General features: G+C 38.8%; 1 protein-coding gene across 4 annotated transcripts in view; it reads right to left on the reverse strand.

Annotated features, from left to right (window-relative positions):
* Positions 1-19,197, reverse strand: part of LOC102289833 (voltage-dependent T-type calcium channel subunit alpha-1I) — a 284,041-nt gene that overhangs the window by 33,273 nt on the left and 231,571 nt on the right. For all 4 annotated transcript variants that reach the window (XM_014338250.2, XM_005936824.2, XM_042226696.1 and 1 more), the window contains exons 24-30: positions 18,626-18,751; positions 17,771-17,860; positions 13,794-13,986; positions 11,664-11,815; positions 9,025-9,134; positions 5,141-5,274; positions 1,392-1,462 (exon numbers count right to left, since the gene is read on the reverse strand). In XM_014338250.2, coding sequence (XP_014193736.1) covers positions 1,392-1,462; positions 5,141-5,274; positions 9,025-9,134; positions 11,664-11,815; positions 13,794-13,986; positions 17,771-17,860; positions 18,626-18,751 — 876 coding nt within the window. The remainder of the gene's footprint in view (positions 1-1,391; positions 1,463-5,140; positions 5,275-9,024; positions 9,135-11,663; positions 11,816-13,793; positions 13,987-17,770; positions 17,861-18,625; positions 18,752-19,197) is intronic.

Here is a 19,197-nt window from a genome sequence, read left to right on the forward strand (position 1 = left end):
TGACAAATGTATTAGATAAAAGGTAGCTGCTAACTGGAAGTCTCAATCTGAGATTCCAAAACATGATGATGCCAGAAAAAGAGGCCATCATTTGGCTAAAATCCCAAAATGAATCTTAAAAAGGAAAAAAATGTGACAACACCAAAAGACCATTGAAAAAAAGATAAAATCGATAACTGTAAATTATAGTCGTGGTAAAGAAAAAACCCTTTGTCATTGTCATTAAGTCTACAAGCTAGAGATGAAATACATAGAAATACAGATGAAATCGAGAGGATTTACAACAAGGTGAGATTAGGTCAGATTAGACTTGACTAAAAACATCTGAAGGAGACGCCCCGTTTTAGAGAAAAATCTTTGATGAAGACTAATTTGTATCAAAATGATTGGAAAAGAAAATTATGTGGAAGGAGTAAAACAGCTCATGATAGAAGTGATAGCTGATGGGCTACGCCCTCTGTTCAGCTTCAGCAGAGCTGACTTTATGGCTCTTTGCAGTGCACATGGGTAAGAGGTGAAAGCAAAAGCAACCCAAGAATTGTCATGACAGAAAAATGAGATATTAAAGCCAAGATCCAAAGGATCAAAAAAGGACAAAAAATAATAATAATCCATAAATCTAAAGTGACTTTGTCCATTTACGTTTGAGCCTCTGAAAATGGGAGAGTGTGGGTATAAAACCTGCTGTAATTCCTGCAGGGTTAAGTAGTTTTGTTAAACGCCATGAATTAACGCTTAAAGTCTGCACTTCAAGCAAATGTAGATCATTTCAGTTTGAACTGACTGTGGTGGTGTACAGAAGCAAAATTACAAACCTGTGTGGAGTCCCAAAAGAGCAGAGTGTGACTGGAGTACGTGCTGGTAAAATATCTCAACATTACTGAACTCCTAATAAGTTATTAAACATCCCCAGCTAAAATAGTCGATCTACAGTTTCTCTGTGTCCCCTCAGATTCCACAAAACCATCCATTAATATCAGCAAAGGCTTGAGACCGAGAGTCTTTCAGTGCAACAGGGGAGCAGAGCACATTTGCTGCTCTGTTCTCATTAACGGTGGTAAGAATGAAAAAAAAGAAAAAAGAAATCTTAACTTCTTGCTGCGAGTGTGTGTCGGTGTTTTTTTTTAAATTCCTGAATAAATTAGAGCAGCCATGGAAATTTACCAAGTGTCATAAGATTAAGGGCAAAAATTTTTCTAATAACCTGACTTTTTAAAAGTTCTTATTCTCAGAGAGCGTTTATCGACTCTGGTCATTTATCATTTCACAAATGTTAATTAACTCCTGGGTGCTCTTGAGATAAGCTCTGGGGTGTGTGTGTGTGTGTGTGTGTGTGTGTGTGTCTGTGGGTGTGTGTGTGTGTGCGTGTGCGTGTGTGGGATGACTCATACCTGAGGCAAAGCTTGGACCACGGTGTCAAGAAGAGCTCTCATCCCCGTTGCCATTTTCAGCAACTTCAACACTGAAGAGAGATCACACAGGGTCAAAGAAAACTATAGCCATGGGTAAAACTGCATAAGTCTGTGTCTGTACGTGACACTTGACCTACGTGTTGGGGTGATAAACAACCAACAACACCTACAGAGTGAAGAGAAGTAATACCAAAGACAGAAAGACTAAAGACACCAGAGGGATGGAGGAGAAAAGTCAAGATAGATACATAAGGTGTGGGCAGAGAGAGAAAGAGAGACAGTAAATGATCAATACATGGAACAGGTTTCCCAGCTCATCATAAGCGACCTTCGACAATTCCCAGATGTCCAATTTCTGGAGGAACTCGGTAATTACTGGAGCCAGAGGAAAACATGAGAGTATTCTCACAGAGAACAGCAAGGAACAATATAACCTCCTGGGAGATGGGCTGCTCTTCACAGTTCTTAGTGAAGATACACAGTGCGTGACAAAGAGAGGGTGAAAGCAGTGGTTACAGCCCATGAAGAGAACAACTCTTAATAACCTTTTCACCAAAACATACAGCCAACAGCTTTACTTACAGGCAGTTGCTGCCTTTATTTGCTGAAAACATTTTAGAGTCTTTAATGCTCGATCACAGCGACTTTTTAAAAAAAAATGCTGTTTGCCAATCATTTTAATAACTTTGACTATATTTTGACCGCTGGGACTTTGTCCTGTAAGATCTGGTACTGCAATTAAATATCTACAGTTCTGAAGGAGGACTTCTGTCTAATGAACTATGACATATGATGATTGTTTTGGCACCTGGTTGAAAATTATCCTCAGCAATGCTACAGTTCGTAAAAAAGCATGGCTGTACATTATTTCAGTGTCAGGTTTCATATTACATCTAATTTGGTATCTGTAGGATATAAATTATAGTTCTACATGCTCTGAAGTCAGAGCATGTTCCAGTCCACAAAAACCTTTTTTTGTAACAAAATATCGATTTCTGCTGTCCCTGTGTCGATACATTATTAGCAAACAAAATATCACGATACTACACAGTATCGATTTTTTCCCCCACCCCTACTGTCTTCACTGCAGCTCGTCCACAGTTAGCTAAGAATCAGACAACAGTAAATACTTAGCTAAAAACTGAGTACTTGTAGAAAACATGTAATTTATATAGTTTTTAAATTATATATAAATTTGAGCATATTTGCATAGTAACAGTATTTTATTTCCAGTATTTGTTTTTGTTTGTTTTCCAAGTTATAGGAAAAAGTTTCTCTGGGAGACAGCTGCTTCTGAGGCTAAATGTGCTACACTTCCAAATTAATGGTTGCATTTGTCATCCTTTTTCTTTTTTCACTTCTCTGGGTTTTATTTTTATACAAAATATAAAATGAACACAAATAATAGCCTTCTCATTTCTATATACCTGTTGACTGTTTTGGAGTAGCAGCTAGGCAATACTTACACTCAAAGTCTAGCTGGTAGAGTTGTTTGTTCACTGACTGTTTTGAATGTGTCCATCTGGTTCATTAAAAATGTCAAGCCTACAAAGAGTTTATAACACTGAAAAACTAAGGCTTACACCATTAGTTCAAGGGAAAAGCTAGCATCCCTGCCAGCTAATAATTCACAAGCATGGTCATTATATTGTGGGGTAGATTATTATTATACTGGGTCATGCTAAAAACATTAAATGAGATTTTATTTGTTCAAATGCAGTCCTTGGACTTTGAAGGAGTATTAGGGCCACATTAAGAGAATAAAGTCAAAGTAACAATTTGAAAATAATTACAATGTTTTATTAGATGGGTTAGTTAAATCGTACTTTAGAATTGCTTTTAGTACAAATAAATTCTTTCTTTTTTAGCACATAAACACTGTGTGGTGACAAATATAAGGACAGAAAGATGCATATAGTCAGTAGGAAAGACCGCAGAAATTTGGCCAGATTTGCGCAAAATGAAACAATGAAATGAAACATCAATGGGCAGATTACTAATGGTCACACTATGATTTACAACAAGACACAAAAAGACAGCTGATCATGCTGTTTCTACACAGGCATTTAGTAGACGGCATAAACGCTGTGGCAGTTATTTGACTTGAAACGACAAATTTCATCTCCACATTCTGAATTTACTCTGAGAGTTTAATCTCAAAATGAACAATAATATTTTTCTTTTAATGTTGCTGTAACATTTCATTGTACTGGACACTTTTAGAGAAAAACTAACAATAACTGCCAACATACAACAAAACAGTCGGATGAATATTCTATTGTATTATCCCACTATTCAAATAAATTCAAATTTTATTTGTCACGTACACAGTCATACACAGTACTATATGCAGTGAAATGCTTGGACAACTGCTCGTGACCTAAAGAAAACAAAAAGGAAAAGGCTATGAATAAGATAGGAAATAAATATGAACAATTAAAAAGGGTAAATTTAACTAGGAAGGAATAAAATATAAATTAAGGTTAAAAATGAAATAACTGTACAACACAAATTAGAATGAAGGGTGAATTTAACTGGGAAAGAATAAGATAAAATATATAAATTAAAGTTGAAAATAAAATAACTGTACAACAAAATGCACAATATAGAACTATATAAGAATGTATGAAGAAGCGAGTTGGAATTAATCCACTTGTATGAAACGACTGTGGAGCATTTTAATATTCTCTCTCACAGTTACAAATTAGTTAACATTCATACACAGTGGCAAAAATGTTAAGAGAAGAAAGACTAAAAGTCACCAGTAGCCCTCACACTCATCATCAAATACCCCACTTGCTTCTTAATTACCACTGGCTGCTGTTTAGTTAGCATGTTACCCATGGGTCCACTCAGAGGTCCCTGAACAGAATTATGGAGGGCAGAGGGTGATGGTAAGAGAGGGCGAGGATTAAGTGAGATTGATGTAATTAGCCTTTATCCCCCACAGTGTGAAGTTAAGAGGACAGCCCAAAGAACTGGTCCTTCAATTTCCCCAGATTTATTAGAGCACAGATGCAAAATGAGAGTCAAGTTAAAAACAAGAGCAAATCTCAGTGATATCTGGATACTGATATCAACCTCAGTGAGCCTCTTTTTCAAGTTACTCAGTCAGTCAGTAGGCCAGTCTAAAATTCTTTAAGCAGTCAACACAACTAGTCATCGTTATCCATGTGTCTTCGTTCAGTGGTAGGTTTGAAGGCTCCCTAAATGCTGTTTCATAGATTGAATTAAACACATAAAGAAACATTCATCACTTCCACAAGTTAAATCAAACAAAAACGAACATGTCTGTAATATTTAACATAAAAAGCTTCCAGGACATGAGAGATTACACCTGCTAAGCTTCTGTTAGGCTCCTCTGATTTCATTTTCAAAAGCTTCATTTACAAAAATAATGAACACAATCATTTTGTGAGAATTAAATTGAAATTAGCGATGTGGAAATATACATGACTTTTAATTTATCTCGACTGCTGGGTGATATTAAAGAACAGCTGGGCACACTATAGTTCAAACAACAGCTACAGAAAACTGAAACAGAAGCAAAACACACAAAACCTCTGACTAATTTTCTCTGGAAAAATGGTAAATTAGGAAACGGGTAAGGGACAAGCACATGTATAAAAATATAAAATAATAAAAGAAGTAATGTAAGATGAAGTTTGAGGCATAAGAAAACACCATGGGCAGGTTAAAGATGTGTGCCTCTGTGGGTTGTGGTATACCTCGTGCTATCCTGAGCACCCTCATGATCCTGATGATGGTGGGGTTGATGGGGAGCGAGGCATTGATCTCAATCTCTTCCAGGGTGATGCCCATCACTGACAACAGCACAATGGCCAAATCCAACTGGTTCCACCTACACACACAGACACGCACAACGACTTTTCAACATACCAGAAAAATACAGAACCCGACGGAATATAATGTGAGTCTTAAAAAAAGGAGAACGAGGATGAATTGCTCAGGATTTCATGACTGCACACATCACGGTCGGTGTCATGTTAATTTCCCAATGAATATTAATGTTCTACATCACATTTGTGCATAATTGGCCTTACTCTCGCACAACTGACTTGGCAGAAGAATTGGTAACAGCTCACCATTACCCTAAGGCCTGCTCCAGCTATGAATATTTATAATAATAGTAGGATAAGAGTTTGAATACAATGCAAACTTGGACTAAGAAACAATATCTGCTGAGTGATTTATGTAGCCTGTTGTCATTTTATTGGTCAAAAAAGAGTTACTAAATGGCTCATGTGGGAGAATTCATGAATGTAAAGTTAAATAAATAATGTGGATTTTGATATTTTTGTCAAAGTTTTGATGCAAACTTCATATTGTAATGCTAATTCTGAAACAAGCATCGCATAATCTCATCAGACAACAAACATAAAGAGGACATTCTTCAGTTATATTGTTGTTGAGTAGCTATATTATGAAAGAACCTTTAAAACCCTTATATATGAAAGAGACCTGACCTTTCTTACTGTAAATGACATGTGCACTTCCTTAAATATACATTCCCCCCTTATTTTTTTTTAAATGTAGCTACCTTTCCTTCACTTTTCACTCAGGTTACAGCAAAATTATTGCCCGGGGGAATGTTTCCCCACTGCGTTTCACGCTAGACAATATCTTAGTGCCAGAACAACAAGAAGCAGCACACAGACAGACTCACACAGTGTAAACACACTCAAAACAGGGTTGCCTAATAAACCCAGGGGTTTCCAAAAAGACACACAAGGGTGAAGACAGAAAAAGACAAAGGTGCTGCAAAAGAAGAGAGAGGAAGGACATAGAGAAAGAGAGCCATGAAATGCAATGCACACTAGAAGAAATACCGTGACTAACTAAAACTGAGACACATAGAAAGATGGACATTCAAATAGGTCGGAAGAAGTAATTTTGAAAGCAAGAGGGGCAGAAATAACCAATGGCAATTTTCTCCAGCACAGTTCTTGAAATGGATCGGAAGCAGCAATAATAAATCTACATAGTAGGGTCGAATAATATTCGCCAACACTCTCACAGCTGCTCCACGGTCTTGTATACGTAACTGAGAGAAGAGCCCTGCAGGATTGCTATGATGGTGGGTGAAGATATGGAAATGAGTTAAAAATTCAAGACTTTCTGCACCTGCACAGTTGGATCGTGTTTTTAAATTAAACATTCACCATATAATTGACCGATGACATCATCAAAAACTTGTGTAAAAGGGGCTTGGATCTTATTCTTTTTACACAGTGCTGGCATAGTCGGTTGGTTATATTTAAACAACACATTTTTGTCACCATCCATCTGTCCATAGATCTAACCAGGTCTCATAGCAACTTCATAGTGTATGCTGTTAATATACTAGCAGGCTCACCGACACTGCATTCTCACACAGGAAATACCTGCCAATGATATCTAAAGCAGGATTTAGCTCTTTGTGGTTCTAATTAGGCACAAAAGCCTGAAGAGAAAATAAACAACCTGAACAGAAGTGCAGAACTTGAAACGTGTGGAATAAGAAAGCAAGCATTCTCTAAAAATGGTCTTCTTCACCTTTTTTGAGATTGCATATTATGCTCTTTGTATGATACCTGTTACAGTCCCTATTTTCATTCATTGTAGGCTGTTTTTTTTTTGTGGATTGACAATTTCTGGCAAAAGTTAGTGCCAAACATAAACAATCTTTCTTAAAGGTACAATGTATAAAATTTCCACTACTAGATGTCAGTAGATAGCAGCAAACTGAGTTCTGTGTTCCAAATTCAAGTGTATATTCCTGTAGGAAAAACATGTTTTTGTGAGAGCAAAAACATTCAATTTGTACTCATAATGACCACAGCTGGTTAGCATGTTTCTGCGACTGTTTGGACCTGATTCTCCCCAGAGTTTCAGTAGAGTGCTGTGAGTCCACTGTTTACCTCAGCTGTCAATGCAGGGTGAGAAACGTCCACGTCTATTTACTCTGGAAGAGGCTGTAAAACTTTGTGAAAGGAGTCTGATCTGAGTCAATGAGTCAAAGAAGCCGACTTGTGGCCAATGACAGACATACTGAGGTGAGTTCCTGAGGATATGCAGAACGTTTCTGTCTGTTTCTGCTTCTGTTAGCCACTGTTAGCTGGGGTTTGTTGGGTCTGTGTTTCCACAAGCACCGCTAGTTTAGAGACTTATTCATCATGAAGAAATCAAGACATAACAGAACATCTACAACCGGTTTTTCACTCGCTAACGAGGGAAGTTTTTGGTCAAGAACCAGCTCTTGGAGCTCACGCTCCTAACCTGTCTCATGCCCAAAATCCCCCCAAGAGCAGCTTCCCTCACAGCTATTTATTGACAAACTGTTACAATACACGTCACAGCACAAGCACCTCCCTCTGTAAAACCCCCCAGTGGTTCTAAGACAAGGCACTGTGTGTATGTGTATGTGTATGTGTAAGCATGTATATGCATGTGCAAGAATGTGTGTGTGTGTGTGTGTGTGTGTGTGTGTGTGTGTGTGACCTCCTGCTGACCAAAAGGGTCATAAAAGCAGGAAGCTTACAACAAAAGAAACAGATCTTCCAGATAGGATGTATGTACAATAAATCCTCCCCCAGCACAGAGTGGCTGGAGAGGTGGTCAGGATCAAAGGGATGTCTTGATCCTATAGATTGAACTCAGACTTACAAATTTAAGAAGCCCAATGACAACATTCAACAATTAGACTTAACAGGGTTAGCTGCTATTAGCAGGTGTTGGTGAAACTGTCTGACTTGTTGAACTCTTGAGACACTTACGTGAATAAACTCTCATATGATGCGAGAACGTAATGAAAATGTATATCAGAGAGAAAGCGTAATTTTTAGGACACTAACAACAGCTGGTAGCTGTACGGAGACAGGAGTGTTGCATATCTAATTTGCAGACAATAACTGACTGCAACAATATTGGGAATAAATAAGCATGTTTGTCTGACTTGAGAGGAGGAAGAGGATGATATTTGATGAAGTTGCTGGCAATGTTGTCTCTTTCCTTCACATGTTAGTTTCTTTGGTGAAAGGGACTCCTCTGCAGATAAAACATAGGTATGATGCTTCATATCTTAAGTCGGAAGTTGCAGACACAAATTAAAATGACGCTCCATCGCATGCAAACACCTATAACTTCTCCTTCCCCTTTGGTGTTTTACATATATAGTCGGTCTCTAGGCAAATACGTAAAACACAATTAGTTGACAGGGAGATGTCCATCACGGCCACTGTAGTCAAACATGGTGGGGGAACACGGCGGCTTTCACTAACGACAAATCTGGTTCTATGTACATTTAATAGATGATTCAATTTATAAGAAGGTATAAGAGTGCAGGAAGACATAATCACAAAGTAATCTGTGTGTGTAAGTTTTGCCCTTGAATCTGTGATCTTGTATTTTTTTCCTGTCGTCTCTTAGAGCTTAGCTGGCCACAGCAAGCAGCTGCTTCTCTATTAGGAAGAAATATAAGAGATAAGGCCGTGGTATATAATACCAGAATATGGACTGTACAAGGATTAACTTGCTGCTGGTGCTATAGTATAACATAACAGATTTTATCAGTTTTGCATGCTTCAAAGATTTAGTGCAGCCGGGACTGTACCTGTCCTTGAAGAAGCGCCGAAAGCCAAAAGCTACCAGTTTGAGAGAGGCCTCGATCACGAACGTGGACGTGAAGAAGTAGTTGCAGTACTTTAATGCAGTCTCCAGAGACTGGGAGTAAGAGAGGTGAAAGATGGACAGAGAGGTTAGAACTGAGACAACAACAGCAGACAGTTAATATCACCTCTCCCGTGACCTATTACAAGCACATTTGTTATCTTTTTTCACGCCAGTAAAATGGTCTTTTTATCAGTTCACTGAAGAATGAAGCAAATAACACAGCAAGTTATGAGAATTGTTGTTCAGTGAATCCGTTTTGCCAGAGTCAGCAACATTTGCACTTGCCAACAAATTTCTTTTAATAGAGGAGAGCTTAATTGAGACAGACAGCTAAATTATGTCACACTCTAGGGAGAAACAGAGAGCATTTTTTCTACTACGCTGGTATTAATGAGTCAGACAAAAAAAGGGCTACACAAGTCAAACATTTGTAATGTTCAGTGCACATAATTAAACCAGATTATCCACAACAAGTCTAATTACATATTAACAAAGCGTGTGTTGAGAGGTAGTAGAAATTTGCCATTTTCAAACAGATGTTTGGACTTTAACTGCATAACGATGCTATTTTAAATGATCTTTGTAGATTTTTGACTTATGGTAAAATACTTTTAGTACTAGTTTTGAAGCTGAGACCAAACAGAGAGTGAGTTGGTCATTGTGCATGCCTTCATGCTGACAATTGGTTGCTAGAGGATGTTTCTGGTTGTCTAGGTAACGTATTTTCAGGGCAGATGATTTCCTGTCCTCTCATTGGTGGTTGCTTCAATCAATTGCTTTGAAGTTGAGAGAAGTTTAATTCAGCACCTCCTTTATTTATTTTTTTTACCCATAAGTCATTTGAAATCAGCGAATGCTATTGGCCATCTACCCTCTCTGGTCGCCACAGTGCTACAAAATCACAGCTTAAAACACACAGATAATCAAGACCAGAAAATACCTGAAGGATTTCCAGAATTAGTCGTGTTAATCTATAAGGTTAAGCATTTTAGGATGTCTAAAGAACTTGGAAAGAAAAGCGTCTGGATTTCTTGAAATTTCTTCTCATCTGAGAAGCTTCTTCAGTTTTAAGAGCAACTGGTGGAGAGTCACAGATTTTAAGCCCTATGGGACTGTCCCCAAAGAGGGTCATGGACCCCCTATTGATCCTCTACCTAATCACCAAGGCCAAGGTGTAAAAATAGGTCAGAATCAGCCAAGGTTTTGGGTTTTTGAGCCCAATGCGAAACCTAGCCCCCCCCTATCATGTGATTTCCTGAGGTCAAATGGCCCAGGATCTGAGCGGGCGTTAAGGCGTCTACACATTGGCGTCCTCGAAAGAGTGACTTTTAGATGCAGATGGAAAAGCCGAGTCTTGTCTTGTCGAGGTGGCTCCTCTATGCTGTGCCGTGCATTTATGAAGTGGCTGTATGGTCTCTCCGATGTAGAGGTCTGAGCGTTCCTCGCTACACTGTACAGCTTCTCGGATGAGAGGTGAAATGTCTTCAAGAAACTTAAAGAAGTCGAGACCTTTCTTTCCAAGCTCCTTAGACTATGATGACCTGGATGATGAAAAAGTGGCTGAGTTTCTTCCTTGTTTTGTGCTTTTATAGCAGGCAAAACTAACTGTCCATAGCTTTATAGGACTAGGAACAATTTTGTTTGTTCAGGTTCAGATAAAGGGAAAAAATTAACCGTTATAACTTATTTTATAATATAGATCTTTTTCAAAATGTATTTTGTCAGGTTACTTTACTGTTAAAGCTCTTACAAAACCATTCATTTTTACAGCAGTTCTGCTCTGAAGACAAAAATGTAATTATTTTCATTGTTAAACGAGTTAAGTCAAAGGCCAGTGTTTTTAACTTTTCCACTTTAAGCAGCCTTTATAATACCATTTCAGCTACATTTCTTTCCTTTATTTCCAAAGGGCTTCAGTCAAGTGTTATGTAGCCATAAACCCTGCAGGTCTTTGACGATAGCCTCGCATGTGTGGGCGATAGCCTTTGGATGTCAATGGCAATTCACACAGTCAACTGAAAATAATGAGCTCCGTGGGCTGTCTGTGTACAGCTATGTAAGTGGCTAATACCTTATATGTTTGCCACAATTGTCTCTCAAGATAAGAACATTTTCAGCTCAACACTGAGACCGAACACCACGACAAGTCGTATACAGCCTACATGCCACAGGTCAGAAATGTGAGAGGAAACAGTGGGGGCAACACCACAGGGAAAGATCCTGACTGATTTGAGTGGGTTGCTCTGGTAGTTTCATTTCCTCCTTAGTGATCATATGTTAAACCATTTGATTATGCTATTTCATTAGGGTAGAAAGAACATGGCATAAAAAAGTCAACTGTTATCATCCATTTAACGCGTGAAGAGCCTTTTCTTACTTTTTTTATATTCCAGCACTTCAAGATATGCTTTAGTTTTTGGCAGTATTTATTGCTGATTCAGAGCAGCGGGCTGGCCACTTCCCTCAGGAAATGGCAACTTTTAACCATCAACACCTACTCAGAAGCTTTTGATGAGACTGAGAAAGAAACAGCAGATTTGTTCAAAACATTGCTCTATCCTCCTCAAGCAAGGCTGTCACCTGTGGTTGGTCGTAGTGCTCCAGAGACATGGTGATGACATTAATGCAGATAATGAAGGTGATGACCAGGTCCAGGTAGTGGCTGGTGCACAGAGCATGGATAGCCAGGCGTGTAGGACCATAGGATGCATAGTAGGGCAGCTTCTGTGCCTCTGGATAGAGGAAGAAGAAAAAAATAAGACAATTAGGGTTTAGGGTCAATGAATGAGAAGGAAAAATGACAGAAGGAAAACAAAATGGGAGTGAAAGACAAATTAGAAAAATGTAGAATAAAACAAATGACCAAAAAATGACAAAATACCAAAAAAGAAAATATACAGGCAAAAATTTTTCATTAAACAAACAGTGAATAAAAGCTGTACACTCAGTCTTGAGTTACTCCTTCTTCATACTTTGCTTCCAAGGATCTAGGCTATATTTGTAAGTGGTTATGAGGCTTTCTTCAGGCTGAGGATCTTTTATTTGGACATTGGCTGCTTTTTCACTCATTTATAGTACAGTACTAGTTTTTTTTTTTTTCTTTTTGTCAAGCCGCTTAACGCTGACCTACAAAAGATTCAAGCATAAAACAGACACCTACCTCAAAGACTGCGGAATATTGCATCTACATATAACATAAACTGAGAACCCATTTTAAAATGTACCTTTAGAAACTTTGTTACAAGCAACCTGTCAGAAAAACATTAATTTGATCCAATCCAGCCAAGACCTGACACCAGACATAAGATCTACTTGCCAAAGTTACCAAAGTCCCATCAGAAATGGTCTCAGTGGTGGACTGGCTGTCAAGAAGTTACTTTTAAGAAGGGGAAACGGGGAGAAAATGTCTGAGGCATGCTAAATTACACAAGAACTGGAACACAAATAAGTGGCAACAGCTCTTCTAGAGTGAAGAATCCAAATTTGAAACCTTTTGTTCAAATTGTTGTTGTCAGTATATACGTTGTTCCACCACGCAATGCTATCTGGAAGGTTCCTGTTTACCAATGGCTTAAATTTTCAGGAAGTGGTGCCAAACATACTGCTATAATGCTGGATAGAAAGAAAAAAATAGAACACTATCAGTCATGGATTGGCCTCCTCAGAGCCCAGACCCCAACATTATTAAAGCAGTGTGGGACCATCTTAAGGTCTACCGGTTTTGCGCAATTGGTGTGGATGGTCAGGGGGCAACAGCCTAGGTTTGACTTCTGAGGCCCTGAGACCAAATAAAAGTTTTTAAAGTCTACTACAAGAAAGTACAAGAAGGCTTGCGTAAGAAAGTTTAGGCATTGTGGACGAATAAAGACAGTCCTACCAAATATTGACTTTCAAGCATGTTAGAATTGCACAAACTCTTTTTTTTTGCCTCATATAATGTATTTCCATCTATGTTTGCAGATGATTTTGCTAAATCACTATGTCTATTTCCCAGTTTCCTAACAAAATATAGAGAAATAAAGTCGACTCAAGGCTTTTACACAGTAGTGAATTTATTCCAAAAGAGGGAAAGAATAATGACGCTCAGAGCAGCTGAAGAAAAGTCAGACACTGAGATAAACTCTGTGCTTATACAAAGAGAGAATTTGATAAATGTGTGAGAGAGGTTAAGTAGCTTTAAATGAGTTGAAAAAATGACTCATTCAACGTCATATTATCATGTGTAATATAAAAGATCAAATTAGAAGTCTTGGGCATATGCCACGTGGATTTTACCCCAGGAGTGGAAACTTTAAAATATTGCATCTATTAAGTTAAACATATACTGTATATAAGATTTCTGAAACTGGAAGTATGAGAGAAGAGGTGAGCATTTTTTATATAATAGACTGTATACCGTTTGCATCTCTTTGCTAGATTTTCTCTTTATTCTTCTGTACACTCAGTGTTTGTTCCTCTCCCAATAGATTTTTGGATCTCATCAGTCCTCCTCCTTCCATCTATGTTTTTTTTTCAACATGACTTGATTTTTTAAAACCGTCCTTTTTTACTTTCTTTTTTATTTCGTTAAATTTTCCGTCTCATCTTTCTCCTTTTTTTTATTAATTATTTTCCCCTCAATCTTTACAGTGCTTCAGGCACTCAGCTCCCTCCCAACTCCTGTGTATCCCACGTTCACCCTTCAGGTTCTTCCTGTTCTCTGGATCTTACTTCTCCTTTTCTTCTCCATGCGACGCTGGCGTTTCTCCTCACGTCTTCTGGCCTCCTCCACCTCCTGGTGCTGCCGACATTTGTGGAAGTTCTCCACGACCACACCCACAAACATGTTAAGGACGAAGAAGCTGACAATCAGCAAAAAGGAGATGAAGTAGAGCAGCATCCATGGGTTGTTGTTGGTCATCGGCTAGAGGACACAGGGAAATGTAACATTAAAAAAAGGTAGACAAAAATAGGAAAACATAAATAATCCACGGGTGAGCTCAAAGTACCTACTTCCAGCCACCTCTGAGCAGCCTCATTTTAATCTCAATAAAAAAAAATACTATGAATGGAAAGTTTAAAGCCCTTTTCACAGATGTACTCAAACTTTTCTGACTTTTTTCTTTCCTTTTGAGTTTGTGTGATGCGTTGATGGGCAAAACGCTCAGCTAATAATCTGGTGCATTCACCTTTATCAAGTAGGGGTCTTGTGTGTCACCAGACAGTTTCTTAAATCACTACATAAAGCTTACAGCAGAATTCAATACAGACTATTTCCTGCTATGTGCTACATGTGACCTGATTAACATCTGAAAATGGAAAGGTTAGTTGTTGATGTCCAGCGGCCCGGTTGTTTTAGCTGGTATGTACATGAAATATGGTGATCGCCGAGAATCACTTCCAGGACAAGTTTGACACTGTTCTAAATGTTTAGGGTTACACATCTATTCAACTCGTTTTAATAATAATAATAATAATAATTTTTATTTATGAGCGCCTTTCAAGTCACCCAAGGACACTTTACAATAGGATAAAACACTTAGTAAAACAATGGCAGAATAAGAACAATAAAATACAAGCACAAGATAAAATGAACAAACAGTGGATTCACAGTGAATATGCAGATTTGAACAGTGAGTTTTGAGTTGGGATTTAAACTGGGGGAGAGAACCAATATTTCTTATTTCAGGGGGCAGAGAATTCCACAGCCTGGGAGCAGAGCAGCTGAAAGCTCTGCTTCCCATGGTGGTGAGGCGGAAGGAAGGTACAGTAAGCTGGATAGAAGAAGAAGAACGAAGTGAACGGGCAGAACAAGTGGTGGTTAACAGGTCAGAAAGGTAAGAAGGAGCGAGGTTATGAAGGGCCTTGAAGGTGAGCAGAAGAAGTTTGAAAATTATCCGGAATTTCACAGGGAGCCAGTGAAGTTCCTGAAGAACAGGGGTGATGTGCTGGTAGGAGGGGGTTCTGGTGATAATGCGAGCAGCAGAGTTCTGAACCAGTTGAAGCTTATGGAGGGATTTTTGGGGGAGACCATGCAGAAGAGAATTGCAGTAGTCAATACGGGAGGTAACAAGACTATGTACAAGAATGGATGTAGACTGGGTGGAAAGAGAAGGAACCAATCTGTTAATGTTACGTAGATGGAAGTAGGCAGAACGGGTGAGGTTATTGATGTGAGATTTATAGGAAAGTGAACTGTCTAGGATGACACCAAGGCTCTTAACCTGAGGAGAAGGGAAAACTGTGGAGTTATCGATGGTGAGTGAGAAATGGTTTTCCTTCAAAAGGTTGGATTTGGTGCCAATAAGGAGGATCTCAGTTTTATCCTCATTGAGCTTTAGAAATTTAGAGGTAAACCAGGATTTTAACTCGGATAGATATTCTGTAAGGGAAGAAGGTGGGAGGGAGGAATCACGTTTGCAAGAGAGATATAACTGGGTGTCATCAGCAAAACAGTGAAACTGAAGATCAAATTTGCGGAAGATGGTACCTAGAGGGAGGATGTATATTATAAAGAGAAGAGGGCCTAAAACTGAGCCTTGGGGTACACCAGAGGTGACGGGGAATAGACGAGAGCGGAATGATCTTAGTTGAATAAACTGGGAGCGGTCGAGGGGATATGATTGAAACCAGACGAGGGGTGTGTCAGAGATGCTGAGAGAGGAAAGTCTGCTTAGAAGGACAGAGTGAGAAATGTTGTCGAAGGCTGAGCTCAGATCTAAAAGGACGAGAATGGTGAGAAGACCAGAGTCAGCTCCGATTAGAAGATCGTTAGTGACTTTAAGTAGAGCAGTTTCGGTACTGTGACATGAGCGAAAACCAGATTGAAATCTCTTTTTTGAGAGAAAAGAATACATCTGACACTCTGTGTCCATATTCAGTACAGTTTGAAAATCTGGGGACTGTCAGCAATCTCAAAGGATGACAGTAAACAGAGGAATAGGCAGAGAATGGAGACAACGTGGGTTGGTTGGATGTGGAGGTAGTTTTTGGGAGAGAATCATTAGAAAACAAAACAAAAAATAAAGAAAAAAAACTCTGAAGTTCAGTGACAATAAAGCTGGAGATGAGAGTCAGATTTTCAATTTGGGGGAGCGCTGAGAGCTGAAAGCACTGGGTGGAGTGTAAATGGGATTAGTCATTCAGAGCTATGTTGGACTGCAGTGAGGGTTCTCCCTGAGGCGAGGAAACTGAATCATCCAGAATAATGCCCACTCTTTTTAATAGATTCTCTAATAGATTTTCAAATAAACCAATTCTACAAGGAACGTGTTCACTTTGTAGCCACTATAGAAGACTAATTTGCATCACGTTATTGGATGCTGTTGTCGTCTGTGTATATTATTTGTGGGGTTAAGGAGACAGTAAGCAGCGTGTTCTCCAATTTAGGAAGCAAAGATACATTTTTAAGATCGTGACTGGCCTCAGGTGTGATTGTTTATTAGAACATTTTAGCTTCCATTAGATAACTATAGTATCTCTGATAGAGCATTCAAGCAAAGCTCCTAATTTCACATTCCAATTATAGCTCAACTCTCACCTTCAATCATAATTTTAAACTCTCATGTGAAACTAGTTATGAACAACATTCAGCTCACATAACATTCATTGGAGGGAGTGTGGGTTAATTAAATTAAAAAAAGGGTATTTGCATTATAGCAAAGACACAGGCAGTGCACTTAAAAACAGCATAATAGGGACATTGGAGTAAAGCTCTTCAAATAAAATATACTAACAAAGGGATCTCAGAGGACTGGGCCGTCACATTTAACCGTTTCATGCATGACAACCTCAATCTGGTTAGTATTTTTATTCATCTTTAAGCATGAAAAAAGATTTTTGAACTTCATTTTTTTAAACATGTACTTTTTAAAGAGTTTGTTACATGTCGACTTAGGTGGACATCATACGTTTTGACTTATGAATTTGGTATGGAGTGACACATCAGTGTCCAATGTAGTGGTTTATGTGCAGGTATACCATCAACACTGACACAAATACAAGAAAGCAGCCTTTGAACAGCTGTCCACTGTAGTGACCACTATGTGTGAAAGGGTTAAATGTGATTCCAATGATAAAATCCAGAAGGAGAAGGTGATGTAGAAGGTGCTGCTCCTACAGGAAACATTTGTAGTATTGCAATGATATGAACAGACGATACTAAGACACGTCCCTGTGGAGGAGATCTGGGAACATCCAACTGGGTTGAATATTCAGAAGACCAGAAGGAGGAATTTTATATCCCATCTGTTAAAGAAATGTGGGATTCCCTCAAAGAGGTTTGAGTATGTAGATGGAGATTTAGGCAGGCATGTGGGCCACTCTGCTTAGTTTACTACCACTGAACAGTGAACCTGACTGACTGACAGACAGATAGACAGAAAAAGGTTTTAAGTATCTGGATATAAAACAATGAATGTGATCATTCGCATTAGGTAAATACAATGTCAGGTGAACTGCAAAACCTGATATATTATACCATATACCATATGCATGTCAATACAAGTGAAATAAAAGTATTTCAAAATGCTGAAACAAGCACAGCCTTTCTGCTTCCACAGGAATTAAGATGATAAGTGATGATAAGCAAGATGCTGCACATCAAACACATCTAACTGATCATCATTAGGTGTGAGAAGAGTGTAGACTTTCTTTTTACTATAACCACAAGCATGAGCGTAGGTATCTACGGTAATATTATTTATTACCTGCTGGTCAATTCCCACTGCATCTAGTCCATGGTACATGATGTTGACCCAGCCATCTTTTGATGCCAGCACAAACAGGGACATAAGAGCCTGAAAGGGACACAAGCAACAGCATGAATAAACAAAGCAGGGGTCTCCAACTCCAGTCCTCGAGAGCTACTGTCCTGCAGCTTTTGGATGTATCCTTGTTCCAATGCACCTGAATCAAATGAATGGCTTTGTTACCAGGCCTTTGCCAAACTTGATCGCATTCATGATTCAATCATTTGATTCACTGTGTTGGAGTGGGGATGCATCTCAAAGCTGCAGGACCGTAGCTCTCGAGGACTGCAGTTGGAGACCCCTGATTTAGACCCATCCAAACAAAACGCTAATAGTATAATGGGCTAAATCTAACAGCTGGCATTTATTAAAAAAAAAAAAGACAAAGAAAAGATGTTAGTAGATCAAACCACAGACATGAAGCAAAGTACTTTAATCGCCTAGTGCTCAGAGCAACAAACATGAACTGCTATTATGTAATAGACATCAGTGGTACAATATTAAAAACATTAATTAGCATTGTCAGCCGTGTGAGTCCTTCCTCTGTTATTCTCCACCTCTTTTTGTTGTACGATGGGATGTTGTAGCTAACTGAAAACCATCTCTTCTATTGTGGGCAAAAGGCACTTTACATTTCTTTTTTCGCATTCACGAATCAAACTGTCGCTTTTTCTCCAGCTTTAAGACCATTTAAAGGATCGACAGCATAGTACAGTGTCTCTGTGTGCGGTGTAGTTTGTGTGTACTTCTAGGGTAATATGTGGGAAACAGCCCTGCCAGGATGCCAAGCATGCACTGTATTCTATCTCGTACCTGTCCAAGGTTGTCAAAGTTGTATTTGTGGTGAACCCATCGATAGTTGGCAGCCAGGCAGTCAGATTTATTGGTGATATTCTTCACATCGAGACCCACACAGTAGTAGAACTTTCCTTTGAAAAGCTTTGAAGGAAAACAGACACAGGCAGAGGCACATGAAGATAAATCACGACAGAGCAGTGAAAAAAAACCCTTCTCTGCATAGCCACTTCTTTCACTCGGTTTTTGAAGTTATTTCACAATTAGTGTTTGTAACTAGTGCATACATGGAGCTTTATTGAAGACTCCACGAGCGCTTGATATCAACAGTGTGGTTTTCCTCCCGAGAAAAGACGTTTTTAACTCTCACTCACACTGAACATCAAAGAGGGATGTGGGTAAAAGAATGCATAACAGCAGATGCAGAGAGAATGACATGAAATGAAGTGTGCAATAGCAGGGTGGGATTGACAACCAGGTGCAAAAGAAAATATGAAAATATAAAAGAGCCAGCTGTACATTTTCCATACTTGCAAACTTGCTTGTAGAGTTAAAAAGATAAACTAGATTTTGTGATGATATTCTCTTAC

The sequence above is a fragment of the Haplochromis burtoni genome, unplaced genomic scaffold, assembly GCF_018398535.1.
Source record: "Haplochromis burtoni strain Fernald_Lab_line unplaced genomic scaffold, NCSU_Asbu1 Contig_223, whole genome shotgun sequence".
NCBI classification, from domain to species: Eukaryota; Metazoa; Chordata; class Actinopteri; order Cichliformes; family Cichlidae; genus Haplochromis; species Haplochromis burtoni.